Below are 21,879 nucleotides of genomic sequence, written 5' to 3'. Positions count from 1 at the left end.
AGTAGGAGCCCAGCAGCTCGAAAGGCGGGCTGGTGAACCTGGACAGGACCAGGTTAAGGTCCCACTGCAGGACAGGGGCCCGTACCTGCGAGTAAAGCCTTGAGGCCTCTCAGGAACCTGACAGACATGTCATGAGAAAAAACCATCTGACCTTGGATTGGCTGGTGGAATGCAGAGATGGCCGCAAGGTGCATTCTAACAGAAGAATGTGCCAGATCCTGGGTCCTGTGTCGCAGTAAGTAGTCCAAGATGGACTGCACTGAAGAACACGAGGGAGAAATGCCGCGCTCCGACACTCAGCGGGAAAACCTCGTCCACTTGGCCAGACAAGTTAGTCTTGTGGATGGCTTCCTACTTCCGAGGACCTGCTGGACCGTCTCCAAGCAGGTACGCTCCTTCAGGTTCAACTACAGAGCATTCATGCCAGGAGGTGTAGAGACTCAAAGTTGGGGTATAGCAGCCAACCATGATCCTGTGACAGCAGGTCCGGGTGGTAGGGAAGGGGCCAGAGAGGGGCATCATCATGTTCATGAGCGTGCCGAATCAGTGCTGGCGAGACCACTCGGGTGATTACGATAACGTGTACCTTGTCCCTCTTGATCTTTACTAGGACCTGATTGACCAGAGGGATTGGAGGGAACACGTACATCAGACCCTTGGCCCACGACAGGAGGAAGGCATCGGAGAGGGAGTCCTTGTTCAGGCCCTGGGAGCAAAACCGATGGCACTTTCTGTTTCGCCTGGTGGCAAAAAGATCTACCTGGGGAGTTCCCCACCCTGGAAGATAATGCAGGCCACCTCTGGGTGGAGTGACCACACATGGTGAGAGGAGAAGGAGAAGTCCCTGCTGAGGTGATCTGCTAGGGCATTCCTGATGCCGGGGAGGCGACCAGCTTCCAGATGGATGCCGTGGTCAATGCAGAAGTCCCAGAGATGGAGTGCCTCTTGGCAGAGAGCTGATGAGCATGCTCCTCCTTGCCTGTTGATGTAGAATATTGAGGCTGAATTGTCCATCAGGACTCTCACCATTTTGTCAAACAGGCGCGGCAGGAAGACCCCACGTCAGCCAGACCGCTCTGAGCTCCTTGACATTTATGTGTAACGTTGTCTCCTCTGGGGTCCACATCCCCTGGTCTGGAGATGTCTGAGGTGCACCCCCCCCAACTGAGGTCCGAAGCATCAGACACTAGCTCAACTGATGGAGTGGAACTGTCGAATGGGACTCCTTCCAGGACATTCTCATGATTGGTCCACCACCGCAGCGATGTGAGAACTGCTGGAGGAACAGTTAATATCTTTTCCAGACTACTGCTTATATAAACAGGGCTCCAAGAGCCTACTGGCATTTTAAGCATTGTTGTTCAACCCTACTAAGTTACCAGTGGCCACCATGTCTATCTTCAAATTCCCATTGGCAGAGCTGAATCAATTGTAGCAGTGGTGGGAAATTCTATGAGGAAAAAAGGTGTAAACAAAGCCTTTAAGAGGTAATTACTTTCAGCTCAAGGTTGAGGCACAGTTGAAGGGCAGCATGAAGAAACGAACTCATTACTGCACATGTCATGCTATTTCTGGGGCTAGAGAACTTCATTCTATAGGGTGCCAATTTAGCATCAATAGAAAAAACAAATTGCACCTAAGCAGCAAGGCATTATTTATTTGTAAATCTTTTAGCCGGACTCTTATAAAACATGTAAACAGATTGTTTTGATGTACTTTTATGTAAGTGTTCTAAGCAACTGAAGTATTACATTGCTGTACAGTGACTCACTACCAGGTTAGCAAAAAATAATCTAGCCTTCATAACAAGTAATTTGTTTTGGTTTCCCCCCAGATTTTATAGTATAGCTCCCAGGACAGAACATCGAAACTTTTGACAGATTTATATTCCTGAGTCTGAGTGCCATATAATTGATCCTATATAGCCCAGCAGGGGTATTTAGGTTTAATAATATCTTTATGATGCTTAAGGGAACCGCATACCTGGGATATAATTGTACTAGAGCTGTTAAGGGGCACTGTACTAGATATATTCAGAGGGGTTTTTTTCATATTCCAAATTTTTAGTCCTCAATTGTTGATAATTGCTAGTCCTTAAACTGCATATAGATGGGAGTCGCCCTGAATTTCTGAGATTTTGTATGTTTGTGTAAGTATCCTATGAAGGATCAAATATCAATATAAGTGAAATTGCTGTGGGGATTAACGACAATTTTGAAGTTAAGCTATATAATATTTGGAAAATACAGTGCACTCTAAAAACTCAAGACATTCACATGAAAAATACGTTTATTAAAAATGTGAATTACAAATGACAAATTTATTTCTGAACTAAATTTAAAATAAATAATCTGTATTTAGCAAATCATAATCAATGAAAAAATAGAACACTTTTCTCCCTTATAAAAAGGTGCAGAAATATAAGCTAGAACATGATAATTTTAAGCATACAAAGTGATTTATCCTCATTTTAGAACGTTTAACAAATGAATCTTTGCTTTCACAATCACCTCAATTTAATTTACAAAAGATTTTACATAAAAGTAGCATCATAATGTACAAAATATTAGTAAGTTAGTAAGGAAAATATAACACCAATACTTCAATAATTTAGTTTGGATTATTAATAAAGCTGCTCTCCAATTAGTCTTTTGCATGAGCTTCACCAAGTAATCGAATACCAAGACTGCCATATTTGTCTATGTGCACAACCAACAGACCTTCGAATCTGCCTGCTGACTTTGGCTTGAACTGGACTGGCAGGTTGATATAATGCTGGGATCTGTAAAAAGGAGACAGTCGGTTTGCAGCATTAGTGACATTAATAACTAAATCTTGCTAGGCATACAAATATTTTTCCAGATTATTACACTTTCTGAGAAGATACCCAGAGATAGCCTTGAGTTATCTTTTTTAAAGTTCACATAACTGGTGTTCAGTGTTAGAAATATGAAGTTGCTTCTGTCCTATCAGCCAGTCAAAATACTACAATACTTGGTTTCAGAGTAGCAGCCGTGTTAGTCTGTATCCGCAAAAAGGGTCACTCAATTTCAGACCTAAAAGTTGCAATATTACAACCAAAAAACTTCAAAAACAGACTCCAACGAGAGACTGCTGAATTGGAATTAATTTGCAAACTGGACCCCATTAAATTAGGCCTGAATAAAGACTGGGAGTGGATGGGTCATTACACAAAGTAAAACTATTTCCACATGTTTATTCCCCCTCCCCCCGGTTCCTCACGCCTTCTTGTCAACTGCTGGAAATAGGCCATTTTGATTACCACTACAAAAAGTTTTCTCCTCTCTTGCTGGTAATAGCTCACCTTAACTGATCACTCTCATTATAGTGTGTATGGTAACACCCACTGTTTCATGTTCTCTGTGTGTGTACACACACACACCCACACCCCTTCCTACTGTATTTTCCACTGCATGCATCCGATGAAGTGGGTTTTATCCCATGAAAGCTTATGCTCAAATAAATTTATTAGTCTCTAAGGTGCCACAAGTACTCCTGTTCTTTTTACAATACTTAGATAGCTACTGTTGCTGGCTCATCTGAAGAAACCCTGTTCTGTACCTCTGCTATAATATTGACAATTTGGAAGCCTTATTAAAAGGTAGTAATATTGCCTGCTTTTAGTTTAGAAAGAATTTTGCAAATAAACTTCAAATGTACATTAATTGATCACTGAAACAGAAAATTTAATTTAAAAGGAATCACGTAGAAGCAATTCACAGAATTAGACATTTTGCAGCATCATCAAGACCTGATTTACTACATAACATAAGCAAAGCAATGGGGATCTTGAGAAAAAAAAGAGGAATCAGAACTTGAAGGTAACAGCGTGATGTAAAATCTCTTAAAAGATTAAATTCAAAGACACCACCTAGCAGGATAGATCTACAGAGAGTATTAGCACTATGTATTACTTCTTGCAGCTGTGATTTAGTCTTATGTTAGCCAACCAGCGCTACATTTAGTGACAATTGAGATTGCAGTTGGAAACACACCATACACATAAAACCTTAAAAGGCTGAAAATAAGGAGAAAGACTTGTGCATTTATTTCCACCTTCACATTACCTACAACATTATCAGTAACACACTACAAACTTCCATAAGGGTTTAACTTTCATCTCCAGATATCCAAAAGCAATAGATACCCCAACTTCAAACTCATACCCTAACTCAAAAAACTTAATAGTAACATCTCATGCTTTTAAATTAGTTATAAGAAAATCTGTCACATATTCCATGCATTTGGAGTTATTCTGCCTTAACTCTGCCACGGTCAAGGTCACATCAAGGTTTTTTTTTGTTAGAGTGCAAGTCTGATGAAGTTCAGGTATACTACTACTACTGCACCATAATGAATGCAAGCATCCTTGAGGTCCTGCACAAACAACTTTTCTCCAGAGGTAGAATTAGTCAGATATCACTTGGAGTTTATTTTGTGACAAATCAGTTGATCTCAGATCTGGGATGGGTCTCAATGGGTCACTGGGCTGGAACCCAGCGTGTATGGAGGGCCCCTGGCAAAGTGGCAAAAACCCAGAGTCAGGTGCCACAGATCTGACACAAGGTCTTGGAATTATCTACTGGACTTTGGTTTGTTGAACTTTGTTACGCTGAAAGGGACAGACAAATATTGTGACCTTGTCAGAGGGCTGAGTTATGGAAGAGAGAGACCACCACAGCTCCAGAGAGACTGTCAGCAGGGAGTGCCAGAGTGAAAGACAGCTGCTATGCCACACCTGGCCACCAGGAGGTACACCTGTGGTGAGTGAATCCCTTTTTTACATTGAACAACGTTCTAGATTGCAAGGTATAGTGGCACTCTGCTCAAAATACCAGGAGTGATAACTATGCAGTGTTGTTGTAGCTGTGATAACTGATAGACACCTTTCACAGTAAGCAATATTGGAACACAAAAATAAAGGATTAAACTAGTTCATGAGGATAAGTTGGTTTCTCCTATTAAAAGTGTGTCTATTGCCCAGCAATTTGATTGGCTGGCAGATTCTATTCGATATAGATTTAATGGTCTTCGTGTCTTCCTCTCCTATAAACCATCATAATCCGTACCTCTAGAAATAAAATTTAAATACAATGGTCAAATGTGAAAATCATGGACAATTAAAAGATCCTTGTTATTTTACACTTGAGAATGATCTAACCAACAACAGGAGTCAAGTTAATGCTTTACTGTGCTATCCAAATGTTTAACAAGATGACCTCAAAGGGATCTTCAAACTATTCATTTTGAAGCGTAGAACTAAGATATTTGTGAGCCCCTTCCTGAAAGTTGTTTTTATGAATTTAAGTTCTGGTCAGAGGTTCCTCCTTCCTTTCCTTATCAATACTTACATCCTCTATTAGCCAAATGAATACCCTACAGTCAATATAAAAACAACAACAACAACAACAACAACAAAAAACGTGCTCTGCCTTGTTTGGGTGAAGAGAATGAAAATCGCCTCTTCTCATTGCAGTTTTATACCAAGATTTTGCATTTGGATTATATTGGTACCTAACTTAAATAAGACTGAGTGTAGTAAAGAATCAGCACAGCTGAACTTTTTCTATGTGTACACACATGGCCAGTTGAAGAAAACCAAGCTCACAACTGCACCGTTTTTGAAAATCAGTCACTGGTCCAGTAAACAAAACCCTGAAATTTTACCATATTTAACATTTGAAAGACTTTTCACACAGGATACACTGTTGCTTCTATAAATTGTTCTTTAAAAAAATAACAATAAAAAAAAATCATGCCACTACAAGGTATGATTGTTTCACTGTGTGACACTTCTTGGTCTAAAGAGTAGATGTAAGAAAACACATTCAATTTTATTTTCTTAATCAAGTCTTATAGTCCCACTTTCAGCAAATGCAGTTTGCTATGAAATTACCTTTTAACATTAATTGGATATGGCACTGGGAGGTAATCTAATTTAATTGACTAGCTTCCATATACAAGCAATTAAAAGATATAAGCCAACACTAAATAAAATATTAGCTGCTTTCTATTAAAAAAGGTTTATGGGACAATCTCAAAGTAGCTTACTCTGATAAATTAAGGAATTTCCTACAAATATTTTTTTTTTTAAAAGGCATCCATTTAAGCCAGGATAAGTTCTGCAATGCTTTGAGCTCAGAAATTGCAGAGTTCTTCTAAAAGCTATGCTGATTTATGCTGTAAATAAGAAAAACTAGAAACGTAGACAAAAAAATAAATATTTGCAAATGGAAAAGTATCAAAACTGGTAGGAAAACTAAGCTTCTTATTAAACAAAAGAATAAAACAAATGCACTTCATGACAGAGAATTTTTCCTACCACCTTTAAAGACCATGTCTTTGCTTTAAGTAAGAGTGCATCTGATCCTCAGTGTATCACAGAAAATACAATATACTTTACAGTGTTTCTGAGACACTTAAGTAGATCTCCGATATGGTCATGGTCGTCTTTCTGAAGAGCTATTAAGTCATCTTGTTTTTTGCCTGCAGTTTTACCACTTCAGACTGAGCTTGTCATATCTCATTAGCTATACAGGTTTGGTCCTGGCCACTATTTTGATAAAAGACCTCCAAGAAAAAAAACCAGGTGCCGTACAATCTGGTGTTATAGCATGGATCAGAGGACAGGATGTTGGACTGGGAGTCAGGAGACCTGAGTTTAATCCTGGCTGTTCCACCGACCCACTGTGATGTTGCTTTATGCCTCACCTTTCCCATCTCTAAGATGGGGAGACTGGTTACAATTTGTGGAAAAAATATACATTTTAATTAGAAGGCCAAAATGTTGAAGTTCCTCTAAAGTCCAAAAGTGGACCTTAAGTCAATATTTCAGCATGATATAGCCTAATTATAGAGCTTTACCTTACAAAATAGATCAGATTTGTTTTGAAACCTCTAATGTTTCTTAGTAAAATTTTAGTATACACTTAACTCACCTCAAAGAATATTTCGAGTGCCTGATGTGGAAAGGCTCTCTGGGATTTACAAACTTCAGCTGCAATTTAATATGAAACACTTTAAAAACAGGCAAGCACTACTGTAACTATTTTAGCACACACTTCAATACAACTCATGAAGCTTCCAACTACAGACTTAGATATAACTTTAAATAAAAAGCCAAGATTTAAGAATGGAACATGCCCAGCTTTATACATAATAAGTCCTGCAGTGTGATTTTTAACTTACTCAAGACATTAAATTAGTTTTAAAAATTAGACTCCAACAACAAGCCTATAATAGTTTAAGTGATAGTTTAAGTATGCTATTCAGAAAACTCTTGATACTTAAGAGTCAAGAAACAAAAGAAAAACTAAAGTTGTAAGAAGCCTATAAAAGTGAACTTTCTTTGAATATATAAACATTTAAAGTATGAAGTTTGGTAGAAACTATTGGTTCCAATGCTCTGAGCATTAGACCATCTTAAAACAAAATTCTTATTATCAAAGGTTAATGAAAATATCAGAAAAGAAAATGGTTAGATATTGTTCAGGCAATTAAGTGTGATTTTAAATGTTTTGAATTAAAGTGTCAAAAACTTACCATATGAGTAATAAAAGTATTATTCCGCAAATTGACTTTTAAAGTGCTTGATTCCCCAACTCTGGTTGGTAGAAACGTATAATGATCTTCTCGGGCATACACTCCTCGAATGACTTCATTTAGCCTGTTTAAAAAAAAAAAAGGTTTAAATCATTAAGTTCCCTATTTATATTACATGATCTGGATGTACCAATAGTTTCCCATCTAGGGGTGGTTCTATGTTTTTTGCCGCCCCAAGCACGGCAGGCAGGCGGCTTTCGGCGGCACGCCTGCGGGCAGTCCGCCGGTCACGCGGATTCGGCGGTGTGCCTGCAGACGGTCCGCCGTCTGGCGTGCCTGCAGACGGTCCGCCGTCTGGTGTGCCTGCAGACGGTCCGCTGAAGCTGCAGGACTGGCAGACTGCCCGCAGGCGCGCCACCGTAAGCCGCCTGCCTGCCGCCCTCACAGTGACCGGCAGGCCGCCCCCCACGGCTTGCTGCCCCAGGCATGCATTTGCTGAGCTGATGGCTGGAGCCGCCGCTGTTCCCATCAAATGGTTTGAAAAGCAGTTCCAAAATAGAAATACACCGCTACCTCGATATAACGCCACCCGATAACACACAAATTTGGACATAATGCGGTAAAGCAGTGCTCTGAGGGGTGGGGCTGCGCACTCTGGTGGATCAAAGCAAGTTCAATATAACACGGTTTCACCTATAACGCGGTGAGATGTTTTGGCTCCTAATGACAGTGTTATATTGAGGTAGAGGTGTACATTCAGAATCACTGAAAAGTCAAAAGTAATTTGCTCTTATAGGATATTGGGCTGTAAGATGTTGTCAGTTTTAAAGCAGTACGGAGCCACTCTAAGGGCTTTTAGGGCTACTATTTGGCACATTCAGTTAATTAAGAGATTACAATTTAGAGGCGTACTGTGGTGAAGTAGTAATCAGAATAATTTACTCTATACTTTCACAGCCAAGAGTTGTGCCCATATGTTTTAATGGAGACCTAGGAGATTAACATTTCCGTATGTGCACCAGGGATCAGTTCACACCCATAAAAAGGAAGTGCATGTTTCATTGTGTTTCACATCCACCATTTCAATCTTTGAAGATTGGAGGATGACAGGGAAAGATTAGCACAATGAACTTGGGGAAAATCATATTTTTGAGGGAAAGGCCTATGTGCAAACCATGTCCAGGCCTAAAACCCAATTAGGAGTCAAATGCTACTTTCAATTCTGGGTAATTGACTAAGAGCAGCAAAACTGCACCAAGCTCAAACCAGACGTGCAGATCACAAATGGAGGGACTGCTCTGGAATAGCAAACCGAGGGCAACTGGATTCCGCTGGTGAAGATTTGCACATATCTAAATATGTGAAGTGTTTTGGAAACATCCTGGGCTCTTGTAACTAACTCCAGATGAGAACAGGAATAGAAATACTTCCAAGAGCATGGGAAAACTAAAGTGGGAGAAGAAACACCAAGGGCTAATCAACATGGTGAATTAATCCAAACTAGAGGGATATAAATGGTAGCATGCACTAGCATGTTGTGCACTAACTGGCCCGTGTGGTCCATTTCAAACAGTAGAACGCTAATGTGCACTAGGGAAAATTTAGTGTGTGCCAACAGGGCCCAGACGAGCCAATTAGCATGCAACACATTACTGCCCACACCCATCTAGTGAGAATTAATGTACCGTGTAGACAAGCCCTGACTGGCAGAAAGGGAAAGAAAAAGGAGAAAGCTAGACAAATATTGCAAAAACTCATCTTATTAGAAATCACTAGATAATACACTTTTAGCCAGTACCATCTTTAAAAGGTTTCACACTTCAAAGTGGTTTTGTGCCTGCACCAGTTATCTCATAGTAGCAAATCACAACCACACACATAACTAGCTTTGAACTAATGAAAATATGGCAAGTTTGCTTATGGCGGAAGGCTAAGAATCATAGAAGAGGTCTGCCACACAAGTGTTCTCAACTATTCCCCCCCCCCGCCTTTTTTTTTTTAAACTAAAAATCTACATACCCAGTTTTAAGTGTAGAAGCTTCAGAGCCAGCTCTTCTTCTTGGCATAACTGGAATTTCAGTTTTTATTAGGGCACATGTGGAAACTTTTGCATTTACAGCTTCATTTTCTGTTTTAGCACCCTATTGGTAAGAAAAACCTTACAATTAATATTTGGAGTAAAATTAAACATTAAGTGACAACATTTACATAGTTCCCAAATATGGCTCAATCTGAATAGTGTTTTTGCTTTATTGAAAATATTAGCTCATGGTTTCTGCCACAGTTTTACAATATTCTGGAAAAAGGGAATTTACTTATTGTTCTTTGAAATACATTGCCTCTGCAGGAATCATACTCCATACTTGCATGCCTCTTAAACCACTTCACAGCAGTAAACTATTCCAAGATCGCTGGCAACGGATCCATTTGGACAGTAGGTTTCCCTTTGGAATGCCTCACCATGGAGTACAAATGAGATTACTTCTTAAGTGGCTTCAGCCTCTTGATAAACTATTTAGCATCTTAGCCATGACCTGAAATTTTACCTCTTCAGGCAAATTATGAGGATTGCGGTAAATGAATGGATTTCTTAACATTAATTCTTTGTGAGCAACTTCTTCCCTCATTCTCTACAAGCAGGCTAAGACTTTTCCCTATGTAATATAGAAGCTGTTCCTTGAAGTCCTACCCCTCACGTTTGGCCACCAGAAAAGTTACTGTCTTTACACCTTTGGAAGAACAGCTGGTTAATACAAAAACAAGAATCTGAAATTGTATTAACATTAAAGGGCAAATTATACACATGTTGCATTAGAGAAAAAATTTCAAAATGTTACAAGTTATCATTCTGGTCCTGCAACAAGCCACCCGCGTGGTTAGAATGAAGAGAGAAGCTGCTAATAGAGAAAATTGTGCTAAGAATTTTCTATTCTGCCGCACAGTTTCTTCCCTCACACTCAACAAATGGCAAACAGTGAGCAATGAAACAAAGAAGCCGGGATGGAAAGGATAAAACCAACATTACTACAGTAGGATAGATAGAAATATGCATTCTTACATAATGTGAGAGATTTCTAATTTGGAAAGCAAGCCATAACGATACAGCATTTTCCAGTAAGAGGAGGTCTCTATAGGGGAACAGAAACCTACTTTGCAGAGTTTGATAAAGAACTGTATGAGGATCATGGCATGGTTATGCAAATTCTCTGACATAAAAATGTTTCCAGCCCATAATTCCTCCTGAGACCCTGCACGTGGAGCCTAGACTCCCTTAAAGGAATGGTTTTCCAGGTGTTAAGTTCTGCATTGCTTGGCATATACCTTGTTAGCAGCTACTCTGAGGCCCTATCATTCTGGATACAATGGATACAAAAGATATGATTCTACTCCTAGGGGCATTCTGCACCAAAAAAATTAAAAATTCTGCACACATTTTAAAATTCTGCAAATTTTATTTGTTAAATAAACGTGGAGGCTCCAGCATGGCTTTGGGGAGCAGAGAGATCGCTGTGCAGTTGCCTGCTGGGACACTTACTTGGCAGTGAGGCTGCACTCAACCCTGACACAGCACAAGGACTGGGCCTGCCCCGAAACACCCCAGACCCCTGCCCCTCTGTGCTTGCCTACACCTGGAGCACCTGGCAGGCTCAGCAAGGCAGGATCCAATGTAGAGGGGCTTAGTGTGGAGGGATCCAGGTGTGGGTTGAGAGGGTTCTGTGTGGGGCAATCTGGGTGCAGGCACCTCAGTGGTGAATTAGGGTGCATGGGAATCTGGATGTACAGGGGCATGTTAGGGGGTTCTGGGTGCAACAGTAATGGGACTCTGCGGGCGGTCCAGGTGAACGTGGTTGGGGCACAACACGGGGAGCCTGGGTGTGTGGGGGATAGAGCTTCGCAGGGGGAGTCAGGGTGTAGGACGCTCAGTGGGGGGGGTCCAGATTCTGGGGGAGTGGGGCTCAGCGGGGTGGGGATCCAGGTGCAGCTGGTTGGGGCTTGGAGGGGTGGGGATCTGGGTGCAGGGGGGCTTATCGGGGGGGTTCTGAGTGCAGGGGGGAGGGTTGAGGCTCAGCAGGAGGATCTGGGTATGAGGGGGTCTAGATGGATGGGGGAGCAGCTCCCGGTACAGGGATCCCTTCCCTTGCAGCTAAGAAGCGATGGGTGCGGGGGGGAAGAAGAGGAGAGGGAGTTTGCAGAGCTTCTTGAAGCTGGGGGAGAAATCTGGGAGGGGTCTGACCCTGGATGCCGTGCAGGGGAAGAGGAAGTACCGTCTTCCTCAGCCCAGCCAGGACTAGCAGCTGAGCCTGGCGCAGGGTAGGAGCCACCAGCTGGGTCTTCCCCAGTCCTGCCCCCTGCCCCACAGTGATCTACCTCTCTGCTGGCTGCCCTGGGCACCTAAAACATACTGCTGTGGAGGGTCGCATGATGGCTCTTGCGGTTTCCCTTTGCTTCCCTGTCAGAAGGTTGTTTTTCTGCAGGGAAGCAAAGAAATCTGCACAGGACAAATTCTGTGCATGCACAGTGGTGCAGAATTCTCCCAGGAGTAGTATGATAGATGCATGTACTCCATATGCTCAATATATCTTCTAGAGTTCTATGAAGATCCTGTTATGATGATTTTCCAAAGGATGCTGAAGATAGACAAAATGATGGTATTCATCTCCTGGGAAGATTAAAAAGATGCATACACCTTTGGCAGAAGTGTTTCTCAAGATGTGAGGACAAAATTGTCTTCATAGGAGCACAACTGACTTCTATTAATATAGTTGCTCATCGGTCTTGACTTGACAAACAAATAAAAAAAGAATTATGTGCAGAGATTTTGCAATGTGCCACAAGGGCACTGGTAAATATAATTGCAAGGAGGTAGGATTCACCACAGGTTTGTCTAATCCAGGCATTCTGCTAAATCTTGGGGACACATCAGATTCCTTGACTGTCTATCTGCATAACAAGTGTCACTAGAGGCTGGTAACTATTTTTTTGGGGTGCTTAGTTATAAGACTGTCCCTCCAAACTATCCTAGAGAAACTCTAGTATAGCTGAGATCACTAATCTTTGGGATTTTTATTTACCCTCCAATCAGAAATGAAAACTTGACCAAATGAACCAAGGCACTGTCCCTGACCCACAGAGCTTTAAATAAAATAATTGGAGATATACCAAACTCCTAGAACTGGAAGGGACCTTGAAAGGTCATCGAGTCCAGCCCCCTGCCTTCACTAGCAGGACCAATTTTTGCCCCAGATCCCTAAGTGGCCTCCTCAAGGATTGAACTCACAACCCTGGGTTTAGCAGGCCAATACTCAAACCACTGAGCTATCCCTCCCCCCAGCTTACCTCTGATGGGTCCAAAAAATAATTGGTCAATTGACTGGTCAAATATTTTAAAGCATGAATTTATTAGGACAAGAGTAATTAAAAAAAAGAGACTTTACAGTCCCCAATAGTCTTCAGTACTTATACCTAGTTACAAAAAACATGTTACTTAACTGAGTTATTTTATCTAAAAAATGCAAAACATTGAAATGTAGTTTTAAAAAATGGAAAGAAGTACATTACTATTTTTAGCAATATTAGGGTAACATTTAAATGTGAATATTACTATTCACATTTAACAGTTACTAAAGAAGAGAAAAATGAAATTACACGAACACATGGCAAACTAAAAAGAAAAAAATATTTTTTATGCACTTATGCTAGGTAGGCAGCAGGCATCTTAATGGCTGCACACCTTTTCTCTCTGTGTTGGGGGAGGTGGTTTAATGTCTGAATTCTCATCTCCTTTCTCCACTCCCTTGTGAGTTAATTTCTGTATGTTCGCATAGTCAGTTTACGTTGTAAGGTGTTTGGGGCAAGGACCATGTCTTAACTTGTTTAATGTATTTTTAAAACCACCATGTACATTGATGGCCTGGCATATAAATAAAGGTATACATACAATGTTTGTTCTAGAAGAACCTAGGTGCTCAATTATCAATGATCCCAACAGAAAATCCCTGGCACTTTTCAATGCCGAGGCTGCATAATCATAGGTGGCCTCAGCTGAGATTAAAAAGGATCCTGTGATTCAACAGGTCTTTTCTATTCTGCAGGTGCGGTGAAGGATCCTTTGCTAGCTCTAGCTGGTCCAAAAACCATCTCTGGGGTAGGGCATGAGGGCCCAGGAGGTTGACCACACCACATTTCAAGGAGGTTCATGTAAAGGGCACATTGAAAAGACACCAGGTTCTTCTCTGGTCAGAAAAGAAATTTCCACTGCTTCTGAGAGTAGTATTGAGTATTTGTTACCCTCTGGCAGTTCCGCAGACATGACCAGATATATTGTTAAAGCCAACCACTGTATCCACAAGTGATTTTTCAAGATTTTATCTTCCTTTTTACTGAAGGCCCATAATTGCTGGTCATCTTATTTTTTAATTCTATAGCACTTGCTTTCATAGCTTGCTAGTAATATGCTGGAATTAAAAATGCATTTGCCTGTGAACAGACATTCATACCTAATCCAAAACAGATATTCAATTCTGAATTACATGTGGGAAGCTTTCCACATCTTCACCAGGAATTTTTGGAGAAGTGGCATTGCAGTCAGGGAATGAGATGGATACAGGACACCCAGAAACCAAAGACACTAAATTATGAATGTCTAATACTGGGAAAAATCTGGCCAGAACTGTGCCAACTGCATTTCTGGGGCTCTTCTCTGGGTTGGGGTCAGACAGCTCTTGTTCTTGAATACCATCACATTTGAAGCATTTCCAGACGGACAGGGCTCTGATTGGGATGTTGTCCAAGAATGAGTATAAATGATTTTTGTTTTTTCAACATTTATATATTTTTTTCAACATTTTTTAAGTGCTGATATCAGAACTGAACACACTTCCCGTAATGGTCTCACCAATGCCCTATGCAGAGATGTACTCTGTACTCCCACCCTCTATTCCTCACTTCATATATCCAAGGATCGCTTTAGCCCTCTTGGTCATTGCACTGTGCTGTGAACTGACATTTAGCTGTATATCTACCATTGCCCCTAAGTCCTATTCAGAGTCACTGTATATCAGGATACAGTCCTCATCTTAAAAGTGACTTATGTTCTTTTTCCCTAGATATGACCTTGCATTTGCCTTCTCTTCCTAATTAAGGCATCTGCTAGAAAAGGAAGATCTTCAATAGCTGAAGCAGAAATTGTGTTGACCTTGTTGCAAACAGATGTATGGCTAATGACCCTATTTGATTAAACAGACACTCCACTTTAAGCTCTTTCATAGATCTTTTCAAAGTGATCTTGACACATCTCATATTTTCTGCTAAGAATGTTCTTTCCCAGAGAGATGGAAAGTTATTGGAAAGATCTGGTTGTGAATACACTATTTCCCAGAGGCACACTGCTTTGAAAACTGAGGGGAACAACTCCCACCTTACTGCTTTATAAGCAGTAGTAATATATGGCTGCTATGTTGCTCATAAAGGTTAACAGCTTTATTGATCACTAATAAAGTTCTGAAAGTTGAAGGAATTGCTCAAGGCTCTAGATCACTGTTATGGAGTTTGGCTTCTCTTGATTTCTACAAGCTTTGAACTAGATTGTATTTAGTTTATTTTTTATTTTTCTATAATGGCATCTTTATATCACAGAACTTGGGGGGGGAGGCACCATATGAACGGAATTCCTCAAATGATTGATGGAATCGGCCTTTGCATCAATGTTTCCCAAACTGCTTGGGGAACAGCTAGTATATTTAGAATGAACAACTGGACAATACCTGCTTACCAAAGACACTGTGCTTTGTCTTATGCCTTGCACAAGAAATAGTGGTACGTATATACATCATCACATTGGTATTCTAAAACAATTCTTGACTGGATTTTCTTGGTGATGTATGACAATCATGATATAAATTTGTAAATGCAGATTTATCTTGAAGAAAAGCTGAATTACCCTTTGAGCCTAAAGTTACACCCTAAAGTCAGCTCATGTGGCCTGAAAAATGAAGTTTAACTTGTCCACTTGAGACACCGATATTTCAGAAGGAAATAGAAAACACAAAAGATCCCAATGAACAAATTAGGGCCTTTATGAACAAATGTACTAAGTACAGATACTTAGACAATGAACACAGGCTATGGTAGCTGTACATTTGTTAAAATCCACGAGATCCAGTTAAGTCAACCATCAAGTCCTTGCATTGACAAAGGTAGGCACCCAACTTGGTTCTACTCTCTCACAATTTGGATATCTTGAAGGTTGAGAGCTCTGGATCAGTCCATGAGTACTTTAGGGAAAAGTCTACGGCACTTAATGATTCAAGAAAATAAAATTCTTTTATGGTGACCGAATCTGAGTATCTTTTCAGCATAAAGGAGTATTAGGCTGAACTGCATTCCTCTGGAATTAAAAGGGTCCACCTTTTAACATGAGCTAGGAGAAATCTAGATTGCCGACCTTGTTTGCATTGCCATAACTTTTTCTAGGAAAGGAATCTTAGCACTGAAACAGTCCTGTCACTTAAAAGGGAGGTCCTGAAACTTTGTTTACACGTCCTAGAAAAGGTCCAAAGCATGGAACCTTTTAAGTACAACAGCTGATAGTACATACTTTAAACATGTCATATATAAATCAAGCTGTTCTCTTGCTATACCCTTCTCCTTTGCAACTGAACCCACAGGGTAGGATCCTCCACCCTACCCAAAGTCCAATCGGATGCAGTGGAATGAGCTCAAAGTGTGGGCTGGACTGGCCATAAGAATGCTGGTTGCAGCTTCCTGATCTCACACTGCCCGAATCCCGGCATAAGTTAGAATTGAGCAATAGCTCTAACTTACACCGTACACTACCAGAGAATTGGGTCTATAGTTCAGAGAAATATTCGGTTCCAGAAAGAAGTTGAGCTGATGATTCTCCGTTTTCTCACAGAAGAACAAAGCAGCCTCCAATATGAAAGGCTTGCCCTGCAGTTGGGGTCAGATAGGTGACCCTCAGATCCAGACACTATTGATCAGGGAAATTATTAAATCTCCATACATATAGTAAGATCTATAGCCTATTGTCACAGACTGTACATCTCTTAAATCCTGACCCTATCCGTACCATTCATATTGGAAACAGTCCAAAGAGGTCTGAAATTAAAATAATTTAAATACATTTTTATCACCAAGTCAAATTAAATAAACCAAATTTGCCAAAAAATGCTGACAGATGAACTAGTCCATGACTCACTTCACGGGCAGGTGGAAGAATATGATGGTAGAATTGGATCTTTATGTAAATCTGACTTAGAATATTTGGATCCATGGGTCAACAGGCAAGTGCCCCTAAATATTTTACTGCTTTGGTATGTTTCCAAGACTAACAAGAACAGAGTACCAATCCTAGAGTGGGAGCTACAGAAAATTATGAAACATCAAATTAAGTTTATGATCCGACTGTGTGATGCATTTAGCACATACCCCTACTCTTCTTCCACAGCTATAATACTGTAGCTGGAAAATTTGTTAAGAATCTGTGTTGTCATGTTGCCTAATGTTAAGGAGATTATCACAGACAGCAAAGTATGCATTCAAAAAAGGTGGAAAAAACTGGGGTGTGAATGTATAGTGCACTAGCTTACCGCACATTTTCCTGATCTTAAGATCTTTAAATATTAACCGTAATATTGCATTAATACAAGTTTTTACATGTATCATTACTTTTTTTAGACTCAATATTATTTTGCAGGAGTTGTGAGTGATTTGATACAAATCCATGGATTTAACGCCCCACAAGAGAGGTAAATCTGTCACTAGACCAGTAGTTACCAAAAGGGATAAGTATTTTATAATTCCCTTCAAAACAGTAAATGCAAAATAAGATGCTAGAGTTAGGGTAAGGTAATCACTTTAGTTATATAAACCTTCAAATTGCTATGTTAACAAAAAGTGTGTTATATCTTTTAAAAATAATGATTATGAAAAAAAGAATTGAGACTATCTGCAATTAAAGATTTACTCTACAATTTAATTATGTTCTTAATATGTTTTGGACAAATAGCACACAGTCTTGAAGTGATTATATATATGTTTATATTTTAATCCCACTTTAGCAAGTGATGTAGACAAATACTGAACATTAGCTTATGGTGTTCATATACTTACCACTCCAGAAAGTTGAAATCTTATTTTATGTTTCATGTGAGGTTCTGCAAGTGGATGACACTCCAGGTCCCAAAATTGAGCATAGTCTCCTCTATCCCTAGGTAAAAAGATGATAGCAACCTACCAGGATAGGGTAAAGTGTTAGTGAAAGTTTACTTAGATTTTTATATACCACTACAACCTTGTCTACATGAAAAAGTTACAGTATTTTGTACTGGTTTAACTACATCAGTTTAAATTCACAAACTAAGTGTGACACTGTACCTCAAAGCAGTACCCTGGAACCCCCATACTCACCACTGTCATATAATTATATGTTTTGTACAAAGTATGCCTTGTATAATTTTTAAAAAGTCTTGATCTGTTGAGCATTATTATCCCGTTGGATCGTATGTGCTACCATTTTATGTAAAATTATGAAGTTTTGCTATCTGCGTGTTACTGAAATATGTTGTGAGGTTGGGAACACCCACAACTAGCCTTTCAGATACAACAATGGAGTAGCCAGACAGCAGTTAATGATTCATCAACACTCACCAAGGAAAGAATCCACTAGTCCAGAAACTGTATACAATGGAGAGTTCTCAGAGAACACAGACAATGGAGACTGCTTGACCAATGGGGGTGGATTACCCACCTCACAGCAAAGATCTTTCCAGCAAGCTGGAAGAAACTATAAAAGATGGGAAGTGACATCACTTAGACTCACTCCCTGCCACAACTCAACACCTGGAAACACGTCTGGAGGACAAAGACTTTGAACTGGCGGACGGTGGTCCCAGGCTGAGAGAATCCCAGCCTGTGTACTGAGGATCTGTGACCTGTTTGTACCATCTGCAAGGTGAGACATTTCTCAATTCAAATCCTGTTTAGTTTGTAAAATTTAAACTCTGAATTTATTTTTGTTTAAGTAACCAACTCTGATCTCTATGCCTGCTGCTTATAATCACTTAAAATCTAGCTTTCTGTAGTTAACGAATCTGTTTTATATTTAACCGAAAACAGTGTGTTTTGGTTGAAGTACTTGGGAAATCTCAGCTCAGTTTACAAAGGCTAGCGTGTGTCCACGCCACAAGGAGGCAAGGGCAGACTGGGTAATGAATTTTAACTGGCCAGGCTTCTGACCAGTGCAAGATGGTACAGTTCTAGGGTGCAAGACTGGGGAGTTGGAGAAAATTGGCTGGAGCTATTGATAATTCATGCAAGGCTGGGAAAGCATTAATGTAACGCAGTAGGGTGTATCCCTACCTGTGGATGTCTGTGTAAGTGCAGTACCAATCAGAGATTTGCAGCTTGCCATAGCATCACAGTGTGAGAGGGATACCCCAGGTTGGTGGGACAGAGGGCTCAGCAGTCCAGGTTGCACCCTGGGGACCCTGTCACACCAAGTTGCACAAGTTACAGCTTCCCTAAGTTCCAAACTTGCTTGTGAGCAAATGTGCTGCACTTGTTAGAGGTGATTTAAATATGCATTACAATGAACTGGCTAGGAGTCAACTTCATTTGAACAGCCTTAGGTCTTGTCTACATGAGAAAGGGCTTGTCTTTATGGAAGGGTGCATCAGTTTCACTAAAGCATTAATTTAAAACAGACTTAGTTAACCTGGTGCAAACCCTGTATGAGTACTTGTAGTCTTGTGTACACAACTTGGGTATGAAGATAAAATACACTAGCCTGCTCATACTAACAGACTGCATAGACTCGCCTACTGAGAACTAGAAGTTCCTAGTGCACTGTAAGACTGACTTGTTTTAGTTTAGCTTAAGTCAAACAGGTTAAAGCTAAACCAAAATAAGATATTTAAACTGTAAATACCTGTGTGGACACTCATTTTGGTTTAAACTAAATTGGTGCAAGTTTGTGTGAAGACAAAGTCAAAAGTGAACTGGTTTGACTTAATCACTTTAATGCAAATTTGTTAAACTGGTGCACAAGCCAATTCAACTTAAGTAAAATCAAAATAAATCTGGTTTAACTGAAGCAAGCGTCCACACTGCTTTCTGCACGAGTTTTACGAAGTCTATTTAAAATGAAGCCTCAGGCTGAATTGGTGTAACTTCTGCATTTAGAATGGTATTCATCTGAAATGTTGGCTTTCAGCGCTAGCAGACTAGCAATAAGCTTTGCAGCAGTATAAAGCATATATTCTTTTAAGTTCACCACATACATTTGCAGTAGCTTGTATCATCAGGAAGCCTGAAAGCATTTTCTATTTCAGGGGTTCTCAACCTTTTTCTTTTCTGAGGCCCCCCCAAACATGCTATAAGAACCCCATGGCCCAGCTGTGCCACAACTGTTTTTCTGCACAGAAAAGCTAGGATCAGTATTAGGGGGTAGTAAGCAGGGCAACTGCTCAGTGCCCTATGCCACAGAGGGCATTGCGAAGTTACGTTGCTCAGGCTTTGACTTTAGCCCGGGTGGTGGGCTTGGGGCCCCGGGTTGCAGTCCTCCGCAGCAGGGCTCTGGCTTTCTGCCCTGGGTCTTAGTGAGTTTAATACTGGCCATGCATGGCGGACCCTCTGAAACCTGCTCACAGCCCCCGAGGGGGTCCCAGAGCCCTGGTTGAGAACTACTGCTCTATCCCATTGTATTAACAGATGCAACATTAAAGATCAAAATGGTTTTTAGCATAGGCTTTATAAAACTGCATCACTGCACATGTTATTCAAAAAAACCTTCACAAACTACAACTGATGACTAGGAGACATAATGCGGTGAAAGCGGGAGAAGGTCTAAAGCTAAAAAAATTCACAAATATTCAGTGATTCATCTTCAAAAAGCATTGTTAAAAAAAGGAGTTGCTCTCGTAAGAAAATAGCTTCATAGATGCAAAATATAATGTATGTATTGTAGGGATTTTTCTAGTATTGTCAATTGACTTTACATGAAGAGACATATCGATGAGTGGATGCTAATGACCTTTCTGATACAACTGAAAATGGAGTACATCTGGCCCTATTTTGGATGGCCAGTGTTTTATCATTACCATTTAAATAGATGTTTAGACGCATGTTAAACTATTTCCAACTTTGAAGAAGTCCAGCTGAAACGAGGTCATATTTCATAGAGTGCATATACTTCATGTAAGTAGTTACACTACAGTTAAGACACAACATTCATCTGCTTAAATTCATCATAACACTAAAAAGGCTTACTTTTTCTTTTCCATGAGCTCCAAGTGTACCAGAAACACGGGAACATCTGAAAGCTGTGTAGGTAGCCCTGTAAACATCTCCACTTTCATCTACTCCCTACAAATGAGGTAATTAAGTTTTGATAAATCAAATATAATAATCTGCTTCATAAAAAACTGTTCTAGAAGCATCCACCAAGTTCGTCAGCAAACGAAGAATATTCTATAACATTTACAAAACTACTGTTGTCTAATGACTTGTAATAGAAAAAGTAGTACATTAGCTATAAGTAGGGGTTCTCAAGCATTTTCATAGTGTGGGTCACATCAAAGGTTGTCTCATGGACCACCTTCTCTCCAGTTCATGATTGCATTGGCCTAGCCCCCACCCACTGGCAATCAAATGTTATCCCTCACATCCACAGCGATTGACCATAGAAAATATTAGGAAAATAACATATGTTTGATTTCTTGAGAGTCAACATCATGTGACTATCCAGCTCTCTACAAATCCAGTAGTGCCCCATGGACAACTTCTTGTCCTCTAATCACACACAGAGTTTGGGGACCACTGAACTAGAGGAGAACAACAACGAATAAGTCATCTAGCTATGCAAGTACAAATATTTCCTAATGCAGGGAGATTTTTAAGCTAGGAGAAATATTATCTGAAAAGATTAAGTTAATAAGTATAACCTCTTAAAAATGCCTGTTGAAAATTTAACACACACTATTTCCAATACAAATGTTAACTCACCTTGACATATGGTGGGGCAAAAGACGACAAGTGCCACTTCACATCTTCATTCCCATTATTTTCCATCTCTAGGTAGTTTTCTAAAAGAAAAGCCTCAGATTAGTAAACATGAAGTGAGAAATTTAGTACATGTGTTTTATAACTTTTTTTGAGTCTTTATACCTTTAAATAAAGAGTGATGAAGAATAAATATTTTCATTGTTGACAAGAGTAGTAACAACTCATGAACAACCTTCACGTCTCAGAGTGCCAAATAACTTGCTTTATGCAATTTATCAACCTCTATTACAAAAC

At 40.1% G+C, this 21,879-nt stretch overlaps 1 protein-coding gene across 1 annotated transcript in view; it reads right to left on the bottom strand.

Annotated features, from left to right (window-relative positions):
* Nucleotides 1-1,670: 1,670 nt before the first annotated feature.
* LOC123363189 (centrosomal protein of 192 kDa-like) overlaps nucleotides 1,671-21,879 on the bottom strand; it is a 220,227-nt gene continuing 200,018 nt past the window's right edge. The window contains exons 51-57 of the mRNA XM_045004073.1: nucleotides 21,586-21,665; nucleotides 20,851-20,946; nucleotides 17,695-17,814; nucleotides 9,583-9,704; nucleotides 7,564-7,687; nucleotides 6,960-7,018; nucleotides 1,671-2,782 (exon numbers count right to left, since the gene is read on the bottom strand). Of these exons, the coding sequence (XP_044860008.1) occupies nucleotides 2,644-2,782; nucleotides 6,960-7,018; nucleotides 7,564-7,687; nucleotides 9,583-9,704; nucleotides 17,695-17,814; nucleotides 20,851-20,946; nucleotides 21,586-21,665 (740 nt within the window). The 3' untranslated portion in view covers nucleotides 1,671-2,643. The remainder of the gene's footprint in view (nucleotides 2,783-6,959; nucleotides 7,019-7,563; nucleotides 7,688-9,582; nucleotides 9,705-17,694; nucleotides 17,815-20,850; nucleotides 20,947-21,585; nucleotides 21,666-21,879) is intronic.

Source organism: Mauremys mutica, chromosome 2 (assembly GCF_020497125.1).
Source record: "Mauremys mutica isolate MM-2020 ecotype Southern chromosome 2, ASM2049712v1, whole genome shotgun sequence".
Taxonomy (NCBI): domain Eukaryota; kingdom Metazoa; phylum Chordata; order Testudines; family Geoemydidae; genus Mauremys; species Mauremys mutica.
The sequence above is the reverse complement of the archived record's forward strand: the minus strand, read 5'-3'. Positions and strand labels throughout refer to the sequence as shown.